Raw genomic sequence first — 22072 nt, 5'->3', positions numbered from 1 at the left:
CTTTATTTTGGAAGTTATTGTTAAAATTCTACATAAAGCGATGCAGCGATACTGCGACGAGTCAGTTTTGGAAGTCAAAGAGATCAGTGAAGTCTGTCCGTGTTTTGTTTACATGGTGAATGTGCAGTTCAGATGTCAATTAATGTGAATCAATTTTGTGAAGCATGAAAATTTCACATTCATTTATCAATGGACCAGACAGAAGAAACTTAAGTTAAATAACATTCAACATGAATTGTTACAATTGGTGGAGTTGAGCTGGGATCGATGTTTGAAATGTGGAAATATGTTTAACAAGTGACTGTCTGAGGTGAACATAAGATGAACACCAAACATAAATTGCCTTGAAAAATTTTGTGTTATGGACACACAGAATGAATGTACGTTACAGCAAGGAAAGAGTTGGCGTGGATAAAAAGGACCAAATTCTCGGACAGCACTGTCAACAATCAGGTGAGTAACAGTTTATCTTTTTAATTAAATAGTTTTGTGACAGTGACAAACATTTGTGTGGGAAGATTTTATATTTTGTAATTTACCATGGCTGATATCGACAAGGTAAAAACGGGTGAGGAAAAACTCGTAAGCAGCGAACCAATGGAAAACACTTCAGAACTAGGAGCAAGTATCAGTGAACTATCACCCAGTAGTAATCAAAGTGTAGATTGAAGCTTTGGTGGAGAGGGTTCCAGTGAAAATGTCACCACGAGTACTCCAATTGCACAGGGAAGAGTAGGCAGAGATGATTTGTTAATGTTATTAATGCAGCATATGAAAGAAGCAAAGGAACAGGTGGGACAGATTAAACCAGAAGCGAAGGAACAGATGGTACAGATTAAGGATATTGGTCAACGGGGTCTACAGTTAAGTCAGAAATTCAGTGAACAAGTGGTGGAATTAAAGAATACTGTTACTGAAAATACTAATCAGATTAGGGAAAGCCAGGAGGGTTTGGCAGCACTAACGATTACTGTTGAGACAGGACAGGGTGAACTCAGTACTCGTGTAGGAGCGGTAGAAAGAAGGTTAGAGATATTAGAAACTAATTTCACACAAGAGTTGTCCAAAAAGGAGAAGAGATTTGAAAAACTAGATAAACACATAGAAGTAGAAAATTCTAAACCTTAAGTAGAGGTTGTTTAGACTAGGAGACTGTTAGAAGAGAAAGTAGAAGCTTACAACAGGAACTCTGAGCTAAAACTCACAGAAATTTCCAATCAAATAAGTAACGTAGATCTAAAGTACGATGTAAAAATAGATTTGTTTAAAGGTAATGTTGTAGATTTAAGTCAGAAAGTTGTAGAACTACATGAGGGTATAGCTCAAGGAAATTTTGTTAGTAATATTAATTGTGTATGGGGTGGCATACCTTTAAAATGCTTTTCTGGATATGGTAAATTGCATCCTGTTGATTTTTTACAGCTTTGTCGAGATAATTTTAGTAATGACATGACAGACAATGTTAAAATTAAATTTGTTAAGAGATTTTTGGATGGAGAAGCAATCTCATGGGCCAAACAGAATGTTACTTGTACCCTGTCATATGATGAATTTGAAAGAAAGTTCTGAGCAAGCTAGGATTAAGAATGAGTTTTTGAATGGTCGAATGTACAGAGAAGGTGATGGTAGCTTGAAGTGTTTTTGTGAAAACCAATTGAGGAAATTAGTACACTTAGACAAACCTTTTGATGAACTAATACAAATAAATGCCTTAAAAAGGAGATTACCGAAAAGAGTACAGTGGGAGTTGGTTTATGGACCAGACAACTCTGTAGATCAGTTCTTGAGATATGTAGATAAGTTGGATAGAGTCTTGGAGAGAAATGAGATGTTAAGTAATGGCAGATTTGGCAATCAACCACCTGGGGGGGGGGGGGGGGTGGAATCAGAGCAGGAATCAAGGTAGGAGTGACAATGAAAATCAGAATAATAATAATAGTGGTTACAATAGAAGTGATAATAGATGGATCAACCATAGAAATGGGAATGGAAACAGAGGATATGACAACAGGGAGAGACCTTGCGAGAATAATAACAGACAATTGGATAATCATCAATCAAGACCAGGCAATTTAAACTGATGGATGCCTCATTGGGAACCTGTCAGTTTGGGGCGAGAAATAAGTGCCGAAATCATGCTAAACACAAGTGGCCTAGAGACATCGAAAATAATTACAGAAGACAGAAAAATCAAAGATATTGGAGGGGAAATGACAGAACTAATGTAATAAGAGCACATCAGATTAGTGAATTACAGTTTTAGAGTAAATTCTGGAAAAGTATGAATGAAAGTGTTGAAGGTGGAAGTAATAATAATAATGAGCGTATGGCATTGGTGGCCGGGAGAACCCTTGCGGGGCGGTTCGGCCGCCGCTCCACAAGTTCTTTAATGGCACTACGGCAACTTGCGAATGAATGAGGATGAAATGATGATGAAAGACACACAACACCTAGTCATCTCGAGGCAGAGAAAATCCCTGACCCCACCGGGAATCGAACCCGGGACCCCGTGCATGGGAAACGAGAACGCTACTGCAAGACCACGAGCCACAGACAAGGTGGAAGTAATAGCATGTGTAAGAATGTTGAAGAGGTTCTGTTAGAGGGGGAAACTATCTCAAGTCTATATAATCAGTGTTCTGATAATAATCCTGAAGAGTTTGGATTAGGTAAATTAATGGAGGAAGAATCTATCACTGTTAAGCATTAAAGTGATGATACTTGTACTGGTGTACTTGTCAACAATTCTGATGATCATTGTAAAGATGTAAAAGTGCCTAGTGTTGGAGATGGTAGCATGTGTGAGGATGTTGATAGTGAAAGTAACAGTACGAGGGGCATTTGAAAAGTCCACGCAAAAATAAACACTACTTATGTGTTTGGGGTAAACCTTTTTTATTTTTCGACATACTCTCCTTTTAGACTTATGCACTTCATCCAATGCTGTTCTAATTTGTTGATCCCTTCAGAATAATAGGAACTGTCCAAGTCTGCAAAATAGCTATTAGTTGCTACAACCACATCCTCGTTTGAATAAAATCTTTGTCCCGCCAGCCGTTTCTTCAAATCGGGGAACAAATAGTAGTCTGAGGGAGCCAAGTCTGGAGAATAGGGGGATGTGAAATGAGTTGGAATCCTATTTCCAATAATCTTGTGACCACAACTGCTGAGGTTTGTGCTGATCATTCTCGTGATGGAAAAGGACTCTTTTGCGGTCCAATCCCCGGCATTTTTCTTGCAGCTCGCTTTTCAAATGGTCCAATAACGATGAATAGTTTTACCCTTTTCCAGCTAGTCAATGAGGATTATCCCTTGCGAATGCCAAAAGAGAGTCGCCATAATCTTTCTGGCCGAAGGAATGGTCTTTGCCTTTTTTGGTGCAGATTCTCCCTTGGTAATCCATTGCTTAATTTTTTGTTTGGTCTCAGGAGTATAGTAATGTATCCATGTTTCATCCCCACTGATGAAACGATGCTTAAAGTCCTGCAGATTCTTCCTGAACATCTGCAAACCATCCTTGCAACACTTCGCACAATCCCAGTTTTGGTCAAGCGTGAGCAATCGCGGAACCGATCTTGCGGATAGCTTTCTCATGTTCAAATGTTTATGCAAAATATTATGTACCCATTCATTTGAGATGCCCACAGCACTAGCAATCTCACACACCTTAACTCTTCTGTCATTCATCACCATATCATGGATTTTATCAATGATTTCTGGATTTGTAATCTCCACAGGGCGTCCAGAATGTTCAGCATCACTTGTGCCCGTATGGCCACTCCAAAAATTTGAAACCACTTATGAAACGTTCTAATCGAAGGTTTATCAAGCTTCTCTTTAGTCTCCTGAGGCATTTGCCTTTCATAAAGTAATGTTCCATCGCCACACGAAATTCTTCTTCGTCCATTTTTGACAATCACTCGACTTCCTTGATTCACATGAATGCCAAACACAAATAAATAGACAAATATGGCTGAAACTTGGTGTGAGTTCTTTCCAAAGATGCTACTAACTAAACATGACCTCCATACACGCCGGTGATGCAATCTCTCGGACTTTGCATGGACTTTTCAAACGTCTCTCGTAGTGATGATGAATGGGAGGAAGAATTAGACGGCATGGTGTATATGGAGGTTAAAGAAGATTTAATTAATGGTGAGGAAGATGATGTCAGCAGTATTTCTGAAGAATATGAGAACCAGATTGTACCAATGGAAACTGGGAAGGTATCATCCGAATAAGGACATCTGGACAGACATTATGATTTAGATGTGATGCTAGAAACTTTATGGGATACTTACAAGGGTTATAGTGACAGCGACAGAGTAAAAAGGGTCATCAAGATTATTTGTGAAGAATTGCACTCCAACTGGGAAGGTAGAACCAATCAGCAGGCTTACAATGAGATCAGTTCTGGGAAAAGTAGACAGTGCGTAAAAGAGGGACATGACATCAAGCAGTCATCTGATGTAGCTCTAAGTAAAATTCAGACAAGTAAGAGAAATTGCCCCCCATGAACCATGGACCTTGCCACTGGTGGGGAGGCTTGCATGCCTCAACGATACAGACGGAGGGGTATCTGTTGAGAGGCCAGACAAACATGTGGCTCCTGAAGAGGGGCAGCAGCCTATTCAGTAGGCAACAGTTTGGATGATTGACTGATCTGGCCTTGTGACACTAACTGAAACAGCCTTGCTGTGCTGGTACTGCAAATGGCTGAACGCAAGGGGAAAGTACAGGTATAATTTTTCCCGAGGGCATGCAGTTTTACTGTATGGTTAAATGATGATGGCGTCCTCTTGGGTAAAATATTCCGGAGGTAAAATAGTCCCCCATTTGGAACTCCAGGTGGGGACTACTCAGGAGGACGTTGTTATCAGGAGAAAGAAAACTGGCATTCTACGGGTCAGAGTGTGTAATGTCAGATCCCTTAATCAGGCAGGTAGGTTAGAAAATTTAAAAAGGGAAATGGATAGGTTAAAGTTAGATATAGTGGGAATTAGTGAAGTTTGGTGGCAGGAGGAACAAGACTTCTGGTCAGTTGAATACAGGGTTATAAATACAAAACCAAATAGGGGTAATGCAGGAATACGTTTAATAATGAATAAAAAAGTAGGAATGTGGGTAAGTTACTACAAACAGCATAGTGAACACATTATTGTGGCCAAGATAGACACGAAGCGCACACCTACCACAGTAGGACAAGTTTATATGCCGAATAGCTCCACAGAAGACGAAGAGATTGATGAAATGTATGATGAGATAAAAGAAATTATTCAGATAGTGAAGGGAGACGAAAATTTAATAGCCATGGGTGACTGGAATTCGATAGTAGGAAAAGGAAGAGAAGGAAACATAGTAGGTGAATATAGAATGGGGGTAAGGAATGAAAGAGGAAGCCGCATGGTAGAATTTTGCACAGAGCATAACTGAATCATAGCTAACACTTGGTTCAAGAATCATAAAAGAAGACTGTATACATGGAAGAAGCCTGGAGATACTGACTGGTTCCAGACAGATTATATAATGGTAAGACAGAGGTTTAGGAACCTGTTTTTAAATTGTAAAACATTTCCAGGGGTAGATGTGGACTCTGACCATAATCTATTGGTTATGAACTGTAGATTAAAACTAAAGAAACTCCAAAAAGGTGGGAATTTAAGGAGATGGGACCTGGATAAACAGACAGAACCAGAGGTTGTAGAGAGTTTCAGGGAGAGCATTAGGGAACGATTGACAAGAAAGGGGGAAAGAAATACAGTAGAAGTAGTATGGGTAGCTTTGAGAGATGAAATAGCGAAGACAGCATAGGATCAAGTAGGTAAAAAGACGAGGGCTAATAGAAACCCTTGGGTAACAGAAGAGATACTGAATTTAATTGATGAAAGGAGAAAATATAAAAATGCAGTAAATGAAGCAGGCAAAAACGAATACAAATGTCTCAAAAATGAGATCGACAGGAAGTGCAAAATGGCTAAACAGGGATGGCTAGAGGACAAATGGAAGAATGTAGAGGTGTATATCTCTAGGGGTAAGATAGATACTGCCTACAGGAAAATTAAAGAGACCTTTGGAGAAAAGAGAACCACTTGCATGAATATCAAGAGCTCAGATGGAAATCCAGTTCCAAGCAAAGAAGGGAAAGCAGAAGAAGGAGTATATAGAGGGTCTATACAAGGGCGATGTTCTTGAGGACAATATTATGGAAATGGAAGAGGATGTAGATGAAGATGAAATGGGAGATATGATACTGCATGAAGAGTTTGACAGAGCACTGAAAGATTTAAGTCAAAACAAGGCCCCGTGAGTAGACAACGTTCCATTAGAACTACTTACAGCCTTGGGAGAGCCAGCCCTGACAAAACTCTACCATCTGGTGAGCAAGATGTATGAGACAGGCGAAATACCCTCAGACTTCAAGAAGAAAATAATAATTCCAATCCCAAAGAAAGCAGGTGTTGACAGATGTGAAAAATACCAAACTATCAGTTTAATAATCCATGGTTGCAAAATACTAACATGAATTCTTTACAGACGAATGGAAAAACTGGTAGAAGCCGACCTCGGGGAAGATCATTTTGGATTCCGTAGAAATGTTTGAACACGTGAGGCAATACTGACCCTCTGACTTATCTTAGAAAATAGATTAAGTAAAGGCAAACCTACATTTATAGCATTTGTAGATTTAGAGAAAGCTTTTGACAATGTTGACTGGAACATTCTCTTTCAAATTCTGAAGGCGGCAGGGGTAAAATACAGGGAGCGAAAGGCTATGTACAATTTGTACAGAAACCAGATGGCAGTTATAAGAGTCGAGAGGCATGAAAGGGAAGCAGTGGTTGGGAAGGCAATGAGACAGGGTTGTAGCCTATCTCCGATGTTATTCAATCTATATATTGAGCAAGCAGTAAAGAAAACAAAAGAAAAATTCCGAGTAGGAATTAAAATCCATGGAGAAGAAATTAAAACTTTGAGGTTTGCCGATGACATTGTAATTCTGTCAGAGACAGCACAGGACCTGGAAGAGCAGCTGAACGAAATGGATAGTGTCTTGAAAGGAGGATATAAGATGAACATCAACAAAAGCAAAACGAGGATAATGGAATGTAGTCGAAATAAGCCGGGTGATGCTGAGGGTATGAGATTAGGAAATGAGATGCTTAAAGTAGTAAATGTGTTTTGCTATTTGGGGAGAAAAATAAGTGAGGATGGTCGGAGTAGAGGAGATATAAAATGTAGACTGCCAATGGCAAGGAAAGCATTTCTGAAGAAAAGAAATTTGTTAACATTGAGTGTAGATTTAAGTGTCAGGAAGTCATTTCTGAAAATATTTGTATGGAGTGTAGCCATGTATGGAAGTGAAACGTCGATGATAAATAGTTTAGACAAAAAGAGAATAGAAGCTTTCGAAATGTGGTGCTACAGAAGGATGCTGAAGATTAGATGGGTAGATCAAGTAAGTAATGCAGAGGTACTGAATAGAACTGGGGAGAAGAGAAATATGTGGCACAACTTGACTAGAAGAATGGATCAGTTGATAGGACATATTCTGAGGCATCAAGGGATCACCAATTTGGTATTGGAGGGCAGCGCAGAGGGTACAAATTGTAGAGAGAGACCAAGAGATGAATACACTAAACAGAGTCAGAAGGATGTAGGTTGCAGTAGGTACTGGGAGGTGAAGAAGCTTGCACAGGATAGAGTAGCATGGAGAGCTGCAGCAAACCAGTTTCTGGACTGAAGATCACAATAACAAGAGAAATTGTGCAGACAAGAATGGTGTAAATGAAAATGTTGACATTAACGAGGGAGACAATGAAGAAGAATGCAGTGAAGACAAGTATTCTGAATTGGCCACCAAACTAAAAGAAGCTGGAAGTCTAGATGAAGAACAGGTAGATCAATTAGGTAGTTTGTTGTGGGAATACAATGATGTGTTTAGTGAGAAACCTGAAAAGTGAAAAACTATGAATATAGACTTAATCTAAAACCTCACGTACCATTTTTTATCAAACCATATGGAGTGTCAAACAGCAAGAAAAATTAAGATGATGTAAATGCCCTCAGGAGAACACTTCTTTGTGTCAAGCGCATGGCGAGCACTAGGTCTCCGAGCTATGTAGCATTCAATTTTTCCTCTTTTTGTTTTTGGATGCTACATTTTTTACTTATCTATAAACCTGTATTGAAGTTATCTCTTACTGAAAATACTGTCCATTCTCTGAAGTATAAGTTTTCTGTATGTAATATGACTGTTGAGTGACATTATTTGAGGAATAATTTGAAAATGTAAACTGTGTACTAAATATGACTTTCCTACAATAGTGATTGACCAGTTATTGTAGTTATACTCTGGAGAGCATGTATTTGATTTGTGGTTCTTCTTTGAGAATTGCATGCATGGTCATGTGTTTATGAATTTGCTAATGAGATGAACAAATGGACAATGGTAATGATGTATGTGTGTTGCTAAATGGACAAGTTTCACTGTGAAAAAAGACATTTTGTGGAAAGTTTGTTATTACAAAATAGTGTGATGATGAGCAGTCTGTGAGTTTGTTTGATATGATAAAGAGTTAAATGAGATCTGGGGGGGAGGGGGGGGGGGGTCAAATATACTGTATAGTGGAATATACTGGAATATTAATCAAAAAGAAAGGATACATATATAATTAATTTTTGGTTCATTGACATTAATCTGTACATAGTTACATCTTTACAGTTTAGAGATGCTTAATTTTGTGTGATTTTGTTTGTAAATATGGTGATAGTATAGAGGAATATGTGAAAGCTTTTGATATATTCATACCTGATGTGACCTTAATCGTGGCCTACACGAGTACCTTGAGTAATGGGTTCATCCCTGTTCCTACCTAGAGAACTGTATCCTAGATCCTTATCTGACCTGGAAGTATAAATTAAAAAACTGTGAAACTAATAGTGGACTGTGCTATTGCAGCCTAGAGACTGCCAGAAAAAGAGGGGTTGCAGACATGAGATGGACAGTACAAAAGGACTGATGATTGTGAGTTGCCAACTCCTTAAGATGTGCAATGTGAAAAAATGATTGGATGTATGTATTTAGCAGCCATTCATACAGGTAATACTTGTAAGAGTGGCTGAGGGGGGGGGGGGGTTATAACGATACAGCCTTCTTCCCCAAAATTCATATTAAATGTCTGATACCAACTTTTTTTTTTTTTTTTTTTTTTTTTTTACATTCATCCAGATAGTTATTGGACAACTGAGTGCTTCCTAAGGCCTTGTATGTGTGTGTCTCTGTAGATATCGTTCTGTCCTATTTCATAAAAAAACTCGATATTCATTGCAAAGGTGTGTGGAATGTTCTGCATGGACATGCGGTGTCATAATTGTCGGTGGATTGTTGTCATTGATAAAAGTGAGTACATATACTAAATTGAGTAACTAATCAAGAAATTGAAGTAATAAGTCCTTAGAAATAAATAACTAGAGATTGAAGATATATTAGCATGAAAAATCAATGTTTCTAACTAACAAAATGGTAAACTAAAAATCCAGTACAGAAGACCTCACTATCTTGAGAAACAGCTAAAAAGTTATTACCAACCAATGTATTTTCATTTGTTATCTATTTTTATGTCTTCCTCTGTAATTAATATTCTTTGTAATTACATTTCTAATTAACTCTCCAATTGTTTACATCTCACAGTTTTCCAATTTCCAGTAATTGAGGCCTTATTTGTGCATTTCAGGTATGTAATTGGATAAAGCACAAACTCTGTACTATCATTACATGTTAGTAACCAAATCCAAACTGTAATTAATTATGTAACTAAAATAATATGAGAGACATTATTGTAATTAAAGTTCAGAATGATTTTATTATGGAAAACTAACGATATTACTATAAAAGATTGTCATTGAATATTGTATTTTATACCTTATTCGGCTGTAACATCAGTTTCTTTACGTTTTGTAAATTTTAATTATAACATCACAATTGTACAAAATTAATAATGCTTTATTTTGGAAGTAATTGTTAAAGTTCTACATAAAGCGATGCAGTGATGCTGCGAGGAATCAGTTTTGAAGTTAGTTTTGGAAGTCAAAGAGATCAGTAAAGTCTGTCTGTGTTTTGTTTACATGATGAGTGTGCAGTTCGGATGTCAATTAACGTGAATAAATTTTGTGAAGCATGAAAATTTCATATTCATTCAACAATGGACCAGGCAGAAGAAACTTAAGGAACATTCTACATGAATCGTTACAAAGTCTCCCCTGACCTGGGGTCTTGCGTGACTTTTCTGAACTGTATCCCTTTCCCTAAACCTCTCCAGTCTTTTTCCTTTACCTTTCTTCCTTCCCCTTCACTCTTCTGCCAGAAGAAGGAGCCACTGGCTCTGAAAGCTTGTAAAAGTTCAATCCTTTGTGTGTGTGTGTGTGTGTGTGTGTGTGTGTGTGTGTGTGTGTGTTCCCCTGCTGCCACTTTATGAGCACAGTTTTTTATCTGTCCATTTAAATTATATTATCAATAATTGAAGATTTTTGTTAATACATTTATGAAACATGATAGATTTTACGAATGATTCACTTTTGCTGCAATGTTTGTGTATGTGAGCAGAAATGAGTGTGCTATATAAAATCGATTTTCTCGGGATTTGAGGTAGATACAAAATCCCTCCCAGTTTAAAACAAAAAAACGCATAGCATCTACTGTTTTACATTGCAAACTATTCAAATTTCATGCTGCAGTTTATTTGATTCTGAAATACCGCAATAACTGTATGAAGACATATAGCTTATCATGAAACTGACATAAGGGTGTAAGCAATGAAATAATCAATTGTTTTTAGCAAACAGTTTCTGTCAAACTACTTGATAAAGAGTGCAGAGTAGCAGATGTGTGTGCATCTCTGTTTTGTGAGTGTATAGCACAAGCCTCTTTGTCATGCTGAATCGGGCGAAAAATATGTCATTCAGTCTGGCTAGGCAGGCGGCGCTATCTGCTGCGTTCAGTCCTACCACCCACCTGTCACTGTTTTCTGCCCCATTACATAACAGGGGGATATTCTCTGCAGTGCTTTGAGCTGCCCACAACTGCCCTATACTAGGCAGGTAATATGCACTTTTTGTGTATGCTTGCTAGACTGATACTAGTAAGTGCAGCAACTTCTTGTAAGTTGACAAGCAAATCAAGGTGTATTTCAATCAAAACAAACACTTCCATATCCTCATTTCTTAGAAGTCTTCTCAAACTACTTGTTTCTCAAAGCTGTTGTTCAGTCATGACATCGTAAGGGCTGACAGAGCTCTTTCACTGGGATATCTCACAGCAGAAACCATGGCTGCTTTATTGGCATCAAGGGAGCATTCACTGAATATACTCATTGGATGTGTATGGTATGTTTATTCCACATCTTTGGCACATCAATCACACATTTTTGTGAATTACAACCTGCCTTGTATACAACAGTGCAAGGATACGTTCCACTATCCATATGCTAGATCATACAGTGCATCGAGAAAGCTTGTTGCTCTGTACCACCAGCGACTTTACAACTTGAAATGTGCATTCAGAAAAATGGCCAGTCATTCAAGCACTTAATTTAAGTGAGCATTCCACCACCAGAATATCCATCTGAACACAGCCAAGTATGTACAACATGTTGCATCCACCACTAAAACTTTGAACATTTCTAGCTCCCTAATTAAAATTTCTAGAAGTCTGATTTAAAGTGATTTGCACAGTTGGTTTAAATACATCAGTTAAATTATAAAAAAAGTTCTGTTTATAACATTGTAACTTGTTGCTGTAGCTCTCTGGAAGATAACTAAACAAACTATGTTCAAATGTGAAGTGAGAGAAAAGCAACCACTTACCTGTAGATGATTGGTGTGTGTAGCACACAATTAATACTAACTTCCAAGCTCTTGCTCTTTTTCTAGTAGGAATGCATGCGTGCACACACACACACACGCACGCATGCCCGCCCGCCCTCACACACACACACACACACACACACACACACACACACACACACACACACACAGAGAGAGAGAGAGAGAGAGAGAGAGAGAGAGAGGCTCAAACGTTAACTGAAAGAGTAGCAATTCTTACATTTGCTCTCCAAATAAGTATTTCTTTCACTTATTATTTTAGAAGTTTTTTTGGGTCTCAGTCTTCTGATTGGTTTGATGTGGTCCTCTCATCTCAGAGTAGCATTTACAACCTACATTCTCAATTATTTGCTGGATGTATTCCAATCTCTGTCTTTCTCTACAGTTCTCACCCTCTATACTGTTATAAGTTACATAGAAAAATACTTTATCTGTTCAGTCATGTATGTATGTGAAGGCAGGGGTCTGGAGGAAGAAGGTATAGGGAGAGGGTCAGACACAAGTTTCCCCTTATTTTCTGACACCAATCATCCTATGGAACTGCAGTCAATCGAAGCTTAAATGAATACTTTGTCACAATATATGGTAGAGTTTTACAATGAAATCTTCTGAAAGCTGGAAGTATTTACAACTAGTCACTGCTTACGTAGGTGGTAAGTACATATCATATGTTAAAGAAAACAATGATTTTTACCAAATTTGGTGACTTTGGTCACAGTAACTGCTGTACAACAATTTTTTGTGTACATGTCTCCAAATATTTACTGTTTCACATAATAAGGATTTTATTCACTGAATATCTTCACATATATGAGGTAAATCATTTTTTATTCATATTTTTATAAAATTCCTTACATGATTCAACATGAACAATAGGAAGCTACTACCTCTAAAGGCAGGTAATCTTACCAGACTCATAATTTCCATTTTTTATTTTATTTCTGTAAGGAAAGTTATAGTGAAAGGGGATAAATGTTGTTTCTAGAGACAGACAGACAGAAAATGTCAACATTGTTGGTATCAAATATCATGAGATCTATCTTTCAACTTCATTCATAACTTTCATATAAAGCAAATGAGGACAATAGTTATATATTAATTCCTTCTTAATAATATTGAAACTACAAATGTTATCATTTAGCAGAAAATTGCATCCAGATAAAAATAATCATTCAACAATAACAGATAAACAAATACATATGATATCTTTTATATACATTGACTGACAATGTGTGTGATATATTTAACTGTATTATTCAAGAACATATTTTGTGCATTTTCTACGTACCATATAATGTGTGGAGTACTATCAATGAACTTTTAATGGTCTTAGTCCACACATTAGTAACATGTAAAATAAATTTTCCTTCAATATTTTTGTTAATATGATAAATTCTAAATTTTGATTTCTTTCTTTCTTTAAGATTGCATTTGACAATCACAGATCAAATTTTTCACAACAGCTATTTCACTATGGCTCCATGGATTACTATGAAGAATTCTGGTTACATTAACTGTCTATGACAAGTACTTTTTTCGTTTTAGAATGTTTACATAAAATAATTTCATAGTGAGTACGGAGTATGTCACAACAGGAACTTCACCTGAGACAGCAGAAGTCTACCTCTGACTAAGCAACATATTTTCATACAATATTAAAAAAGTCTTGGGTGGAATGTATGAGAAAAGAGAAGTAGTGTTACTGACAGAGAAATATGTAAACATAATATTACAACGTTGAACTGTGGAAAATACACACACACACACACACACACACACACACACACACACACACACACAAAAGGTACTCAATTCTGAGACTGTGACTCAAGAGAAATAGTGTTACCAGCAGAGAGGCATGTAAACATAATGTTACAGTGTTGAACAGTTAAAAAAAAGAAGAGTTACACTATTCTGTGACTGAGAACCAGGAAAAAGTGCATATATGTGTGTGTGTGTGTGTGTGTGTGTGTGTGTGTGTGTGTGAGAGAGAGAGAGAGAGAGAGAGAGAGAGAGAGAGAGAGAGAGAGAGAGAGAGAGATGCATTTCATCTGTGAGAAAGCGAAGGTTAAACACTTCCTTTAAGTCTTTTCTCATACAACAGATAGCATTTTTTTCAAGATGTCCACTGGTAAGCTTAAATGAGTTTCAAAATACAACTGACATGTAGAATTAATACTGATTCCCGTACACCTACGAATTAAGAATTTTGTTGTGGTAACACATCACTGTCTACTGATTGGTTGCAAATGATGGTTTCAGTTACGAAGTTTTACACTTTGAATGAATTGTTGGCACCACAAATAAATAAATAATAAAAAATAAAGTAAACTTAAGATTAAAACTACAATATTAGTATAAACACCATTTTTAGCAAATGGAAATCTTTCTTCACTACACCATACAATTAATATTTAAAATGTCACAGAAATATGAATGTCATGGAGATTGTTTCATACTTCCCTAGTTTCAATCAATCACTCAGTCAAATGCAATCTTAATTTTAACACTTTTAAATTAACGCAAGGTCGAAAGATGAACTGCTTGATACAAGTGGGTAATAGACACCTTTCCAGATATGGTATAAAAGTTTGCTGAAAATGTATTTTATTATTTGTGTACCATGAATAACATTACATATTAGGGAAAACAATAACAAAGAATTAGATGAGCAAATACCATTTTGCAAAGATTTTACACTGTACACATTTGTACTGACTATAACAATTTACACACACATACTAGATAACTTCAGTACATAATATTTTGTGTGGTAGATATAGACTGAGCCATAGAAAGCTACCAGTCAAAGTCAATGTAATTCAATTGTATAGTCTTTTAATTTGATGTATAATTAACTTTTTACAACAATTTTTTAGAATTCTCCATACATCCATTAAAATTTCCCATTTTGAAATTAATATCACAAGTTAACAATAATAATAACAACAAAAATCAGTAATTACATTGAAGATAGTGTCCTTTAACTGACATTTGTAATGACAGAGAGCATAGCGAATATAACAATGTGCTTCATGCTGAAAAATTGAAATAATAAATAAAAGTAATATTAGCAATACGAGATTTCATACAGATATTTACTTTAAAAGTAAAATACAAAAACCACTGAAGTTAGTAGCTTTTGAGATTTGAAATATTACATTAAAAATAGTGTACACTGAAAACAGTATTTATTACAACGTGCACAAAGAATTTTCTGTGCCAGTATAGCTAAAGACGTTTTCATTTGTAGTTTTCCCCTTTGGAATCAATTACAACATACATTAATTAATAAACGAGCAGTTACATGTGCAAGACATGGCAAACAAATGATTTTTCAAAATGCAAAACATTATAACAGAAACAAAATTAATCTACTTTATCTATATCGAAAGAGAGCAGTATAGTAATCAATACAGAAATTTTAAACAAATAAGGAAGGATTGTACTGAAAATGACTGTCATTCAAATGCTTTTAAATTAAAATGAAAAAGTAAAGTTCTGTGTATAACTTCATAAAATACATCTGCTTAATTATAAATAAAAATCGACTCCTCATGCACTCTTACCAACAGAACATTTTTATTTGAAACGCTATGAGGTCTCCTCATCTCTAAATGCTCAATACACCCAAATAACATTAAATGTAAAATAAGAGCAAAGGAAAATAAAAAGGAACCAAAGTATTTCCAAGCATTTGGGAATGCTCTTAAGCTGAGAGGAAGGGGAAAAAGTAAGAGCAAAGCAAACTGCACAAACAGTTAACTTTGATGTAAGATAAAAAAGAACTGTATCTGACATGGTTGTAGGCTACTGATATCTTCTATAACAGCATTATAAGAAACTGCATCTTGTGCACTGCTTCAAACAAACAGCACAAGATCATAAACAAACACAGGAGATAAATACCGTCAAAAGTTCATTTGGTGTTACCAGCAGAAATGCATAGCCTTATTAGTTTAAATGGAAACCAATTATTTGTTCCAATATTATATATAGTGAATAAAAACATACAAAATATTGGGCTATAAGTGTTATACTATACTGGAAGAATACTGCAATGCAAACGATCTTGTACTTGAAATTATTACAAGATTATTAAAGAGAAATCTATACATGTGCATGTAGCATTTTTGGTGGCATTAATTTAATATTAACATCAAAGTGCAAATGAAAGTGTGAAATATTACTTATCTTCTTATGGGAACTGTTATATTGCCCTACAGAATTTATGATGTTGTAATGACACGCTAGTATAAAATAATGCAACATATGAATAAAATAAGCAGACGATTTCAGACTTTTAGTAAATATTTTAAGACAAAAAGCTGATGTTATTAACCCAATCTACAACAAACTCTTAAAAATTGAAAGTATGTGAACAAAGGCAATAAAAATGCTTCAAAATGCCTTGCAGAAATTACAAGCAGTAATCTCTTATTTCTTTCTTTCAAAAAGCAAGCTTATGAGTTATTTAATTTGAAATCAATAAAATTACTTCCATTTTCTATAAAAAATGGCTAACTTTCAGAAGTTAATAGCATCGATATCATAAATGATAGTCATGGCTGCTGCAAAGGAAGGGTATAGAATTCTATCAGTGTTAGCAAAAAGACAGGAATGAAAATTATCAGATATTAATAGAAGCATTTCAACAAATAACTTTAAAATGTGAATTTCATTACAAAAAACCAAATTAATGAGTATTTTTGCTTAAAATGGTTATTAAATGGAATAAGATGCTACCTTGATTTTAAAACCACAATTATTTCTTCAATTATCACAATAGAATTGTACCTAAACTGGTTCTGGAAATGATTGGGGAAAACTATTTTATTTCATTTCATTTCTTATAACTATTTTAAAACATAACACCACCTACATGCAGAGCAGTACACATGATTCAGTCACCACTTCCTGTATTATGCTAACTACTGAAATTGCTCATTTGATTTTTGTCTTAATTTTATCTGCTTCTGGAGTTTTTATTTTCCAAGAGTTTTGCAAAACTTTAAACTCTTTTTTTATTATCATATAATGTGAGTCAATCTAGATTACATTATCATTAAAAAGATAATTATGACAGTTAGGCCAAACGATTAAGTTCGTCAGTTCATAGAACTGATCTTGTATTGTGAGATTAGGGTGAACTGGGATGGATAAGTGGATAAGGCAACTTGAGGACTGGTATTGGAAAGAAGGGAAGGATCTAAGTACTCAAACACCTAATCGCTACGTACAACTCAGTTGCACAGTCTTACCTTATCAATACCATTTTAATAATATTCCAAAAAGATTTCCTTTAATAGCAATCACATTTAGAAGCATGTTTATTACTATATTTGTTTCAATTACAGTACCAAATTACAATCAAGAGGGTTAACTGTATGACAATTTTTCTTTTAGGAAATGGTAAAATGTTTAGTTTATGTTTTTAATGATGAAATTATGGAATCTGGCCGATGAACCACGATTCAAGTCTTCTGGAAACTTGAGGCAATGCAGATATAAAAAATTATTTTCACTCTAAGCATCTGCTTACTTGAGAAACCTATCTCATTTTTAATGGCTTATCTTTCGAATGTGAAATAAGTTATTACATGCAGCTATCATGAAGAAAAGTTTGGCATTTTCAGTAAACACTTATAAAAATGTTGCATGCAAATGTAAAACCATACAGTGTCATTTCTGTTGCAGTTGATACAGATGTTGTCTGTAAAATACTTTCAGTTTTATTAGTTAACAATTTCTGTTGTAATGCATTACTGCAAGACTTAAAAGATACAATGCTTAGATTTAAATGGTATGAAAGGAATCGTCTCTCACAGGTGCCTCTTTATGGAATGTCCTCGCCAAGGACAATGTAAAATTACTTTCACTGAAGGTATATAATTATAGTATGTATATGCCAGTAAAGCTGAGATTCCGACTGGAAAATTCTCATCATACTAAAGTCGTAGAAAAAAGAAAACATTGCTAGGGAGTACATCAACTGCACACTTTGCACCTCAGCCCATTAAATGTTAGCAGCCAGTTACTTGCAACATATGTGCCTTGCATATCAGCACCTGACCTATTTGTACTGTTTCATTTCATCTTAGGAAATGAAACTATTGGCAACAATATCTTTCATAGCAGCTGCAACTTGCATTCATGCTTGTCAGTTCAGCTTATTACATAACCGATGAATATGTGAGTGCTACAGTAACATTTTGCAATTGGAAATACAGTTCCTAACAACAAGTAGGAAGCTCATCAAAATATTATAATCACTTAAAAAACTAAATAGATCTACAATATTCAGATCTGTAATTAACAAATATGTAAATTAAGAATAACAGCTAAACCTGCATGTGCTTGTGCAGCTGTACACTTCACTTATTATACATAACATGTTGCAAAATAAGTTAATCTATGGGCTTTGGGGTTTCTTTTGAGAATACCCATAATATATCACCAATCTGCAGCCACTGACATACTCCTCAAAGCACCAGAATGCTGAGGTGACTAACACCACAGAACAAGAAGCAGCCAACACTGGAGCCACCAACAGTCAACATTTACTGGGGATGGTGCAAGTGAGTGCCACCAGCTTCAAACTCACATTTGTGCATAGTTCTTATTTATGGGCAAAGCCGAAGGCTGAGTGGCCAGCCACAGATGACCGATGAAAGTGAACATTCTGCCACTTGTTATCTCTCTTATGCCACACACGTGTTTCTTCAGACTGCTGGGTATGAGCTTGTCCTTGCCTGTCATTACAAATGTATGCAACACATTAGATACTACATTTTAAGAAGAGGCATTTCTGTTATTGTATACAAGGTGTGATAAAAATATGGTACTAATTTTATTAGAAACAAATTAATAATTTTACATGAAATTTAATTTAATCTCCTTCAGAGTACTGTCCCTGGCTAGCAATTATTGAATCCATGACTGGAAGCATTTCTGAAAGACTTCTTTTGGAAGGGTGAAAGGGTGTTCAGCAACCCTGTTGTGGCCTCTCTTTGTCAGGAATGGTGTCAAAATTTTTCTTTTAAGCATGGTTTTAATTTTTGGGGAGAGCTAGAAGTCACATGGTACCAAATCTGGTGGGTAAGGTGGATGTGAACAGTTAAGAACACTTTTGCCATACCCAAAAACTCAAATCAAAAGCAAGGTGTGGCATGCCACACCATTGTGATGAAGAAGGAAATTGTTGGCCCATTTTTCTGGTCTCTTTCTTCGTACATTGTGTTAATATTGCAATATGCTCTTGTAAAAATCTGCAGTTATAGCTTTCGAAAAGTAGTCTGGGTCTGTATGAAGATGTCCTTTACCTGCATGCAAACTGACACACGATTTTCCTTCTGTTCATCACACAAAACTATGGGAACAAATGTTGCACTCATTTGTCTTGTCTGCATATGCTTTGTATGGGCCCATACAAGATACTATGTTCTTTGGTAAGCTCTCAGACAGTTATATGCCTGTGTCAGCAAACAGTTTTTTCCACTTTTTGCATATTTCCTTCTGCTTTTGAGGTTAATGGACATTACAAATGTTGCTCATCTTCTACCAATTCATTTCTGCTTTTAAGCTGCTCATAATACTTGTAAACAGTCTTCAAGTTACAGCATGACTGCCATACACCAGTTTCAACAATTTATTTCTTTGGTACTTTATTGTAAGTGGAAACAGAACTTATTGTTCATGCATTGTTTCAAATCTATGATGTGAGACAGATATGGTAAACACAAACTCAGTCTAGCATCTTTTCATGCTGACTGATCAGGCTATCAGACAGATTATATCAAATGGCCATTGAGTAAACTGTCTTGCTCATATCTTGTACTTGTAAAAACGAATGCATTAAAATAGTGACTAACTGAAACCCTCAGCTGCCGACAGGTGTTGTTGATATACCTCGATGTGGACAGCTGAAAATGTGTGCCCCGACCGAGACTCGAACCCGGGATCTCCTGCTTACATGGCAGACGCTCTATCCATCTGAGCCACCGAGGACACAGATGAATAATGCAACTGCAGGGACTTATCCCTTGCACACTTCCCATGAGACTCACATTCCCAACTGTCCACAATTCTACATATGTAATGTATCTATAAAAACAAAGATGAGGTGACTTACCGAACAAAAGCGCTGGCAGGTCGATAGACACACAAACAAACACAAACATACACACAAAATTCAAGCTTTCGCAACAAACTGTTGCCTCATCAGGAAAGAGGGAAGGAGAGGGGAAGACGAAAGGAAGTGGGTTTTAAGGGAGAGGGTAAGGAGTCATTCCAATCCCAGGAGCGGAAAGACTTACCTTAGGGGGAAAAAAGGACAGGTATACACTCGCACACACGCACATATCCATCCACACATACAGACACAAGCAGACATATTTAAAGACAAAGAGTTTGGGCAGAGATGTCAGTCAAGGCAGAAGTGTAGAGGCAAAGAAGTTGTTGAAAGACAGGTGAGGTATGAGTGGCGGCAACCTGAAATTAGCGGAGATTGAGGCCTGGCAGATGACGAGAAGAGAGGATATACTGAAGGGCAAGTTCCCATCTCCGGAGTTCGGATAGGTTGGTGTTGGTGGGAAGTATCCAGATAACCCGGACGGTGTAACACTGTGCCAAGATGTGCTGGCTGTGCACCAAGGCATGTTTAGCCACAGGGTGATCCTCATTACCAACAAACACTGTCTGCCTGTGTCCATTCATGCGAATGGACAGTTTGTTGCTGGTCATTCCCACATAGAATGCATCACAGTGTAGGCAGGTCAGTTGGTAAATCACGTGGGTGCTTTCACACGTGGCTCTGCCTCTGATCGTGTACACCTTCCGGGTTACAGGACTGGAGTAGGTGGTGGTGGGAGGGTGCATGGGACAGGTTTTGCATCGGGGGCGGTTACAAGGATAGGAGCCAGAGGGTAGGGAAGGTGGTTTGGGGATTTCATGGGGATGAACTAACAGGTTACGAAGGTTAGGTGGACGGCGGAAAGACACTCTTGGCGGAGTGGGGAGGATTTCATGAAGGATGGATCTCATTTCAGGGCAGGATTTGAGGAAGTCGTATCCCTGCTGGAGAGCCACATTCAGAGTCTGGTCCAGTCCCCGAAAGTATCCTGTCACAAGCGGGGCACTTTTGTGGTTCTTCTGTGGGGGATTCTGGGTTTGAGGGGACGAGGAAGTGGCTCTGGTTAATTGCTTCTGTACCAGGTCGGGAGGGTAGTTGCGGGATGCGAAAGGTAATGAGGATCACCCTGTGGCTAAACATGCCTTGGTGCACAGCCAGCACATCTTGGCACAGTGTTACACCGTCCGGGTTATCTGGATACTTCCCACCAACACCAACCTATCCGAACTCCGGAGATGGGAACTTGCCCTTCAGTATATCCTCTCTTCTCGTCATCCGCCAGGCCTCAATCTCCGCTAATTTCAGGTTGCCGCCACTCATACCTCACCTGTCTTTCAACAACTTCTTTGCCTCTACACTTCTGCCTTGACTGACATCTCTGCCCAAACTCTTTGTCTTTAAATATGTCTGCTTGTGTCTGTATGTGTGGATGGATATGTGCGTGTGTGCGAGTGTATACCTGTCCTTTTTTCCCCCTAAGGTAAGTCTTTCCGCTCCTGGGATTGGAATGACTCCTTACCCTCTCCCTTAAAACCCACTTCCTTTCGTCTTCCCCTCTCCTTCCCTCTTTCCTGATGAGGCAACAGTTTGTTGCGAAAGCTTGATTTTTGTGTGTATGTTTGTGTGTCTATCGACCTGCCAGCGCTTTTGTTCGGTAAGTCACCTCATCTTTGTTTTTATATATAATTTTTCCCACGTGGAATGTTTCCTTCCATTATATGTAATGTATCTTATAGACATGCATTAAAATAGAATTAGCAAAGGGCTAATAAGTTTTATTCCAATCTACAGAGAAAGAATAAAATGAGTCCTCAATAAAACTGCAATGAAATGATAAGAAGAGATGCTGAAGAGCACACAGGTAAGTAGAAAATTTGACAAACAGCTGACCTTTCAAACAGTCATCTTCCTACTGCCACTCACTGCCACTGCCACTGCCAACCCCCCCCCCCCCCTACCCCCCCCCCTCCCCCCCCCACACACACACACGCAGAGTGAGAGAGAGAGAGAGAGAGAGAGAGAGAGAGAGAGAGAGAGAGAGAGAGAGACAGTTATCTGATA

General features: G+C 37.2%; 1 protein-coding gene across 13 annotated transcripts in view; it reads right to left on the bottom strand.

Annotated features, from left to right (window-relative positions):
* Positions 1–12689: 12689 nt before the first annotated feature.
* Positions 12690–22072, bottom strand: part of LOC124797826 (calcium/calmodulin-dependent protein kinase type II alpha chain) — a 1017246-nt gene continuing 1007863 nt past the window's right edge. For all 13 annotated transcript variants that reach the window (XM_047260866.1, XM_047260890.1, XM_047260884.1 and 10 more), the window contains one exon: positions 12690–18632. In XM_047260866.1, the coding sequence (XP_047116822.1) occupies positions 18500–18632 (133 nt within the window). In that variant the 3' untranslated portion in view covers positions 12690–18499. The remainder of the gene's footprint in view (positions 18633–22072) is intronic.

This window comes from Schistocerca piceifrons, chromosome 1 (genome assembly GCF_021461385.2).
Source record: "Schistocerca piceifrons isolate TAMUIC-IGC-003096 chromosome 1, iqSchPice1.1, whole genome shotgun sequence".
NCBI classification, from domain to species: Eukaryota; Metazoa; Arthropoda; class Insecta; order Orthoptera; family Acrididae; genus Schistocerca; species Schistocerca piceifrons.
Note: the sequence above shows the minus strand (reverse complement) of the source record. Positions and strands in the feature narration are given on the sequence as shown.